The sequence below is a fragment of the Merops nubicus genome, unplaced genomic scaffold (genome assembly GCF_000691845.1).
Source record: "Merops nubicus isolate BGI_N331 unplaced genomic scaffold, ASM69184v1 scaffold10996, whole genome shotgun sequence".
Taxonomy (NCBI): Eukaryota; Metazoa; Chordata; class Aves; order Coraciiformes; family Meropidae; genus Merops; species Merops nubicus.
The window spans coordinates 10,210-19,017 of NW_008614359.1; the positions used below are offsets into that span (position 1 = coordinate 10,210).

Genomic DNA, 8,808 nt, shown 5'->3' on the forward strand with positions numbered 1-8,808 from the left:
GCAATGTCATTGCAGCCATCCAGAATAAAGTAATGGGTGGAGGGGTCAATGGAAATACTGACACTTGGCCCTTTGGTAAATTTTCAGTAAGGAACAAGAACAGCATTGTTCTTGTGTGGCATTGTAGTTTGTGTAAATGCATCTGTCAACGAGATGCCTCATGTTAGGAACTAAGCTTGTTCTTGTTTTGGTATCCCTGTCCTTTTATGCTGGTACTCTGTCACCACCTCTTTAAATAACAGAACGATATCCTGTGTTTACTTCTGATGTTACTAATTCAAGGGTGAATGTATTAATTGTTGTTATTTAACAAGGTTTTCTTGTTCTTGCAGCTTGCAGGGACAGCAGTTCTTGCAATTGGACTATGGCTTCGGTTTGATTCACAGACCAAAAGCATCTTTGAACTGGAATCCAACAACACGACGTTTTACACGGGTAAGCTAGGACATGGATTGATAGAGAACACTCGTGTCCTCCTTTCCAGACTGCTTAGAAACCTGTGCCTTCCTGGAAAGAAGTCAGAGCAGCACTAAAAGACCTTGGTGAGGTGGAGAGGATCTTCCCCAGGGTAGTGCACAGCGCCAGCCTCTGTTGTGAGCTCTTGTGCAGACAGCAGCAGTGTCACAACAGTGGTTTCTTGGCTTTTCATACATCATATCACCTCATCTTTTCCTCAGATTAAACCCTGCAGTTAGGCATTTTGTCATCCCAGGGACTCCTGTTGGTAGACAAGGGAGACATCTCTTAATGCTTCTGCCACTGAGTCAGCAAAGTTCCCCTCAAATGAGTAGTCATAGGTGACATCAAGAACTATTTTTTTTTCTCCACAGTGACCCACCTAAGCTACCCAAAACCACAACTGGTGCCTCATCACTCAGAAGGAGCATGTGTGCTACTGCCTAACTCTTACAGCCTATGTGTGCTAATTTATTCTGAACGTCATGGAATGGGTGCACAAATCTTGGTCTGCATGAGCAACTTCTACAGGCAGCCTAGATCAATGTAGCTTTACTAGGCCAGGTGGAAGCTATTCCTTCAGCTAGTTTTGTGAGATTACCAATTTGTGGACACACTATTTCACTTTATTATAATGTTGTAGGGGTTCCTAACTCAATCTGATTTTGTCCTGCCTGTAAGATTTTTGATCTCTCCAGTGACTTGCAGGCTTGGGCAGAGGGATACATCCTTCCTGGGTTGTTGTCACCTGTAGGTGCTCAAACCCTTTTTTGAAGCCAAGTAGCTGTTTTTATCCTGTGCCTACAGGGAGTACTGCTGGGAATGAGGAGTTAGACTTCTAAAAGACCATAATTGGGAATACTGAAATGCTTGTGTGACCTCATGAAGAGGCCACAGGCGTGCAGACATCTTACCTGCAAGAAAGCTTCTGTTTCACCCTTGGTATGCTAGTGTGGTAGCAAACTGGGTTCTTCTTGCAGCTGCCAGGAAGGTTTTCAGATGTTTTTAACTGACCCTTGGAAAGGGAACAGAAACCTAAACTTAGCCATTGAGCTGTAGGTTTAAAAAAAAACTTATTTTGGGTAGTCTAAAACAGCTGTTTCACCTCCTAAAACATGAAAGTTTTATGATGTGAGACTTAAGCTACTGGCTGAGTGCAGCCAGTAAAACCTACTTGAAAACCTCTATAGGTTAAACTGAGTTCTAAGACCAAGTTTAATAGGAATTACTGGTTTAACATTTTTCTGGGAGTAGTTAGTGACTATAGTTTCCAACAGCAGATTGAAAAACTGTCACCTCAAAAGCTTTCTACTGAAGATAAAATAAGATGTTCTGGTGCACTCTTCTTTTTTTTCCAAAATTTAAAAAGCTTAAACTGAGGTATAAAAAACCCTTAGTGCTGGAATTTCCTGTTGATAAGAAATGTCAGACTTAATCATTTACGTACATATGAGCAAGTAGATGTTTATTTTTGGCATTTAATATTATTGGTTTGCATCTAGAAAATATCATTTGCAAATTCTTACACATGGCTTTCTTTACATAGTATTGATTTGGTCTCAGAAGGTCAGAAATATATTTTTATCTATATTGACAGAAATGTCATACTAATTCTATGTACTTTGTGCTGATTCTGTGTCATGTTTCACCATCTTGATGCTTTCTTGGCATCCATGGGGAATTGTTTTGCTTGCCATACCTTCTGCTCTCACTAGCTAGCAGCTGTATAATGCTTAAGCTGGTAGTTCCCAAGTTTATAGGAGTAGAGGACTGGTCATAAATGGAGTCTCTTTTCCCAGAAATGCTTGCCCTCTATGCTCCAACGTGCTTGCTACCTAAATTGTGGACAGCATGGTCTACAGGCTCTGCATCTTGATATGGTTTGAAGTGTCTCTTTTTTGAAAAAGCAGAAAATGCTGAGTTTCTTGTAGTTAGGCTGTCAAATGAGGCAGCTGATGCTTAGACTTGTATTGCTGTGACTGGTGGAATAATTCTTTGTTTCCTGATGGAAAAGCAGGGTAAGAAAGCATTTAAAACATTATGACAGAGGATAATGATGCCTTTTAATACCCATTTTCCTAGAGGTAGAATGCTTCAAAAAATCTCAGGTGTTGATAAATCACTAGTTCCAACTGTCTCTGACTGTAAGACACTCTTCATCTGAAGATAAGTTGATAACTCTGGCTCTGAGCCAGGTTTAACATGTCTTACAGTTTGTCTTAGGTGGCTTTCTTGCCCATTTTCTAAAATGTGATGTTTGCTTTGAGAATTAACCACAGCCCTTCTTTTGCTTGGAACACCTCAGTAAAGCAGCTAATCTTGGCAAAAGCTACAAATGCTGTTTCTGAAGCAATTAATTTTTTACCTTGCAGGCCAGCTGAGATCTCAGCAGCATACATGTTTCTGTTTTAATCTTTCCTAGGAGTTTACATCCTTATTGGAGCTGGTGCCCTTATGATGCTGGTTGGTTTCTTGGGATGCTGTGGTGCACTGCAGGAATCTCAATGTATGCTTGGCTTGGTAAGTGTTCAGAGTAGTGTTTACATTGTCAGCATCATGATGAGAAAGGAAAGGAAATAATACTGTGCTGGTATAAGGCAGCAGATGTTGGTTGTTCTGGCTCCATAATGTTTAAGCTCCTGGTCACCTACATAATGCTAAAAATGTTAAATATAGTTTCTATTTCTGGCTCTGAATCCAAAAGACCATGTTTTATTTGAATACAGGATGACTTCAGGAGTTACTGAGATATCAGATAGTCAGGTATAAAGACTGATAGTATGTGTGAACACAGAAGTAAAACGTCGATAAGAGTAATGCTGTTTATTAAGCAGTTTGTTCTGAACTCTGAAGGCTGTGTGATCTTTAATCTTTGAAACAGAACTGTGGTATTTGATCCTTGAAACAACAAGCCTCTACTGTTCATAATCACAGGATGAGCTCTTCTAGTTGACAACTGCTCTGCAAGCCAATTATTGGAGAGCAACCTCATTGTTTTCAGAGTGGAGGGGCCAGTAAGGCTTACTGGGTTCGTGTGCATCTGTATGCTTGTGGAACTACTCATCCAAATAACCAGAAGACTTAGTTAATAAAAGACTGCTACTATGAAAGAACAATTTCCCTTCTGTCTCTTGAAAGAAACTAATTTTGCTTATTACTTCCAAAATGATGCATATAGCCCTTTATTATGATTTAGAACATCTCTGTTTAAAGTGCCTTTCAGTGGTAGTGCTATTTTGGATGTGCTAGTCAAACACAGATGACACTCCTATTTCTATTTTATGGGCTATACAACAGAAGTGACCATTAGCTCTTTGGGAGTTGGTGGCAAAGCAGGTATTAAGTAATGACTCCTAAAGCAATAGGAGTGACAAAACAGAGAAAAGAATTGGTGTCAGCTGTTGTGATGTGCCTGAGTGACCTGGGCAACTTCAAAGTCGGAGTTAACATATGATTGATTTTAATTAACACTGATCAAAAAGGAAGACTTCAGCTTGGAAAACACTGCCAAGCTTTCCAACGCTTCTGGGAAGAAGTGCTGACCCAGGGCAGTCTCCTCTTTCCCAGTCTTACCAGTGTTCCAGACCTCCAGCTGAAATCTGGTTGAGTGACAGTTTCCACAAGGCTGGGGACTGCACAAGCTTGCAGTATGTAGGTGATGCTGTTTTGTGGTGCTGTGGTCTTAATGATGTGTTCTTTCTTTTCTAGTTCTTCCTCTTCCTTTTTGTGATTTTTGCCCTTGAAATTGCTGCTGCAATCTGGGGATTTGCAAATAAAGAAAAGGTAGGTTGCCCTTAAAAAAAAAAAAAAAAATTGACAGGGTGGTGGGATACTGGAACAGATTGTCCAGAGAAGTTGTGGATGCCCCATCATTGGAAGTGTTTAAAATCAGATTAGATGTGGCTTTGAGCAACCTGATCTTGTTAAAGATGTCCCTGCTCATGGCAAGGGGTTGGACTAGATGATCTTTAAAGGTCCCTTCTGACCCAAACTATTATGTGATTCCATTACTGTGCCCACAGAAAGTTGGCAGTCTACTGAAATCTATACCAGTACTAGTCAAATCCAGGTTGCCTGGGGAATTTGGGGGAGAAGGAGAGGGGGAAGATGAATTCTAGCAAAACAATACAAGAAATTAAACTTTAACAATGAGACTGTAGGAGGGAAGGCAGAATCCCAGAGACTATCTGGCTGAGCTGTGAAGTGGGCCACTGGTGAAGCTCTACCACTTCTAGGTATGAGCTGGCTCAGCTATGGGCTGAATGTTTGTACATCTAAAACCATGATTAATCTAGGCTGCCTCCTCACAAGCAGTCAAGATTGTCTTGTTTCAAAATAAGCTGCTTGGTGATCAGGCTTGGTTTCCTGCTTGGTTATACAGCAACTTGTGGGGTACAGAGATGAATAGGGAATATTTTTGTGTAACCAGGAGGCAAAGACTTGGTTCTCTCACTTCTCCTAATAGCTCAAGCTTTGAAGCAAAACTGAATCTTCTCTGTTTAGGTGTGGCCTCTTAAGGTGAGTATACCAGTTAGGCTTACCTATTCCAGGTGAAGAATGCTGTCCACCATCTGTTTTGACCCTCTTATTTCTACATGTGAAAAGGATGTGTATTGTAGGTTGCAGATTTTTTTAATGACTGGCTCAAAACAAGTTTTCCATATTGAATATTAAGGTGGTGTATTACTCTTACAACTCTTTGCTCTTCTGTAGGTTATTGAGGAGTTAAAGGAATTCTACAAGGAAACCTATGACAAGAGATCTCAAGCAGGTGCAAGAGAGACCCTGAGAGCATTTCAGTTAGCTGTAAGTACATGATTATACTTAAACTAAACAGTAATGCAACTTGTTCACACTGTTCTCCATCTCATCTAGTTCCCTGTACAAGTCTAGCACCTTACTAACTGGAAGAAACCAGAGAAGTGTTAATAACAAATTGCAGAAAAGATCTTTTTGTGTAGTAACAGTGAATTCAGGACACCTCTTTGTCCCTCTGAACTTCTGTGATGCATAGAACCAGTTCTTACTTTCCTAAAACTCAGAAGCAAGCTGGCAAACTCTTGAGTGTGTGGTATTGATCTAGAGGCACCACAGTATGCATATCTGCATGTCTATGAGGAGGTAATCTTTGCATCTGTAAGGAGTGCAAGCTGTCACCAAAACTGACACCTCTATACTAAATGAGATTGAGCTCTTCCTTTCAGAATCTAGTCCTTTAATGCAATAAAGATTTTTTTTTAGATTAGGTTTATAGCAGTCATGTTGGTAGGACTTCTAAGCAAATTTGCATAAGGTCTGTAATATAACCTCATGTAATTGATTTCTCCTTTACTAGCAAATACAGAGCAAAAATAAGGATTATTTAACTTGACTTTCTTTTTCTGATTTCTCTTGTAGTTGGACTGCTGTGGTCTTAGAGGACCTATTGAGCAGGCGTTCATGGACACCTGTCCAAAGAAGACCATGATGGAGTCACTTAGTGTAATGGTAAAGCATGATAATTCACCAACAGCTCTGCCCAATGAGAAGAAAGAGGCATTTCTGAGTAAACCTGTCTAGTCCATAGGAAATTCCCACGTCACACTTACTTAGCAACCTATCTCTATAATCAGTTTAGTTGTGGAAAATCAGCATACTGTTACTGTGGAAAGAACAAGCAGGGCCAGCAGGAAATGTCAACTTCCACAGGAAATGTGCAGTCTGTGTCACTAGACTCACTGGCGTGGTGGACAGCAGAAGACCAAAATTGCACCTAAAATAGTGCTAGAGAGCTCTGTTCTTCTGGCTGCTCTGTTGCCAGAACACCACCTTGGTGCTGCACAGGAGCTGCTGCTTCCCCCCTTGGTCAGAGAGAAGTAAAGCATTGGGTGGGAGGAGGTCTGAAGTCTTGGCAAGGAAGAGGAGAGGGGTGGATGCATTGGTGGCCTGCTGAGGTTGAGTATGCCACTGGGAAGCCAATTCTCTGAATGGAATTCCCCTGTTGACATGTTGCTACAGAGGTGCCTGTATGGCATAAATACACATGTTAATATTTTAGGCATTTTAATAGTTAACTACACCTTTTCCTCTTTCTTACAACTGTCTTGTGCTCTTACTTCCTGCTCCAAGACAGCCTGTATGAGCCTTCCCATTGAAAATTTTTTTTACAATACAGGAATTGAATGAATTATTTGACTTTTTTTTCCACATTGCTTGTGCTCTTATTGTAGATTTTGTGCTTTCAAATATCTGACCACATGAGACACTTCAGTCTGTATTTAGACTCTATCTTTATTCCTGTCCATACCACCTGCTATGAGTTAGACTGTATGGGAGTAGCTGAGGCAGCATGCAGGTTTTATTGTTTGCTTTCACTCTATGTTTTAGCTTCCTCTGACTTCATCTTGTGATGCTTTTTATGGTCTAGTCCCAACTGCAGAAAAACAGTAGCTAGACTGCAAGATTAAAGGAGTGTAATGGTGTGGCTGATCTGTGTGCCTCTAAAGAGCAGTGCTGTATTGATATTCTGATTTTAATGATTAATTCTTGCCAGTATATCCCTTTAATCCTTGATTTAGTCTTTCCTTCTGGACTGGATAAGGAACAACTAAAGGAAAAAAGCTTTCAGCAGCTTGCTATAGTCTGCTGCTGGAATAAGTAGGACAGGACTTGGGATGAGACTTTGACCAGCTACCAGGCTGTTAAAGATTTATACATCTATAAATGCTTGTTCCTTTTCTTGTCTACCATGTTAGCTACCAGGCTGTTAAAAATTTATACCTCTATAAAAATTGCTTGTTCCTTTTCTTGTCTACCATGTCTTCCTTGGGGGAAGGTCTGTACTTAAAATTTTTTGCTAGTTGCAATGGTAATTCATTGTCATGGGAGCTTCAGAATGGTACCATGTGTTCATAAGGTGTCTGCAAATTTAAAATAGTAATTGGAATTATCAAGAGTGGCTTCAAATTTATCTTGAAGGGCTGGTACAACTGCTGTTGGTCCTCATCTACCTGATCAGCTGCATGTGTTGCAAAAGGAATCTTTCTGTAGCCAAGGCAGAGTTGAGAAGCTTAGGTATTTGAAGAGTACATTTAAACTTCTCCACCAGCTTCTGTGTTGGAACATCCCTGGTGCTCTTTAAAAATGTGGAAATAAAGGCCAGTTCAAAGCAGCTCTCAAAACAGATGAGTCTTCATCTTTAGCATAAGCAGACTTTGATCAAAGGTATAGCATCAATCAGCAGACTTGGGTTCAAAGAAGCAAGCAGAAACAAACCTTTCCTTTGTGTGAAACACTAAACTGTCTGTGTTTTTTTTTTAGTCATGTCCTGATGCCATTGATGGTGTCTTCAATTCAAAATTGAATGTGATTGGAGCAGTTGGCCTTGGCATTGCTGTAATAATGGTGAGTTTCCAGATTCCTTAGAGGGTAGCTGTATGGCAAAAGGATACTGACAGTGGAAGTCTGTGGAATGGTGCCTGGCATGGCAGTCTGAGCCCATTTTACTTGTGACAGGTACTGGCAGGATCAGGGTGTGTGCTGTGGGGCCCTGAGGCAGCACAGAGGGTGGAGTATCTTGGACCTCCCTACTTCTGCTTGGGATTAGGATCCACCTACTGGTAGTTTCAGCAGTGATGAAGTTGTGACAGTAATGTGTGTGTAAAAGGAGATATACTGGTCTTTTGCCAGCCCACTTCTTACTCCTAGTGTCTTGGGGATCCTTGCTTTTGTTTCCTTCCTCTCAAAGACACTGCTGGAGACCTGAAATGACAGTGCTAGTAAGAAAATTTGCACCTTTTGTTTGCCTTCTCTGGTGGGAAGTATGCCATGGATGCAAATACATTGAGTTGACCAATGATTTTGTTTAGGAGACGTGGCAGTGGTTTATAGCTGCTCTGTTTTGAAGCATTGAGGGTGAAGGAGATCCATGAGAACGGACGGAAATCTGGGTGTGGAGGGGAAGGGAGGGGCAGGGACGTTAACTGCAGAATAAACTGTTCATGTGGCCTCTGGGCCAGGAAGAGCTGCTGTGCTGGTCCCTGTTTTAATAGAAGAATGTGCTTTGGTCCCCTGACTTCTAATGTGTTTGCTTCCTTTGCAGATTTTCGGCATGATATTCAGTATGGTTCTCTGCTGTGCTATCCGCAAAAACAGGGAAATGGTCTAAGAGCTAAAAACCCAAGACTACTGCACTATAAGATTGTTATCATTAACTCTAGTGTTCTGGAAGCATTTCTAAAAAGCTATATATTTGTTACCTTTTTAATGCTTTATTTGGTACTGATGTAGGTTTGCTTTTCATGTTATAGGTTAAAATGATAAAGGTATATCTGACTCAAGACAAATACTGTACATAAAATATTTGACTTTCTT

General features: G+C 40.7%; 1 protein-coding gene across 1 annotated transcript; it reads left to right on the plus strand.

The window, feature by feature from the left end:
• Positions 1–332: 332 nt before the first annotated feature.
• Positions 333–8,602, plus strand: CD9 (CD9 molecule; the record flags this gene model as incomplete). The annotated part of the gene is made up of 7 exons (XM_008942200.1): positions 333–435; positions 2,879–2,976; positions 4,165–4,239; positions 5,170–5,262; positions 5,854–5,943; positions 7,756–7,839; positions 8,537–8,602. Coding segments are annotated over 7 exons (609 nt in total), but the record flags the coding sequence as incomplete, so codon positions are not given.
• Positions 8,603–8,808: the final 206 nt, after the last annotated feature.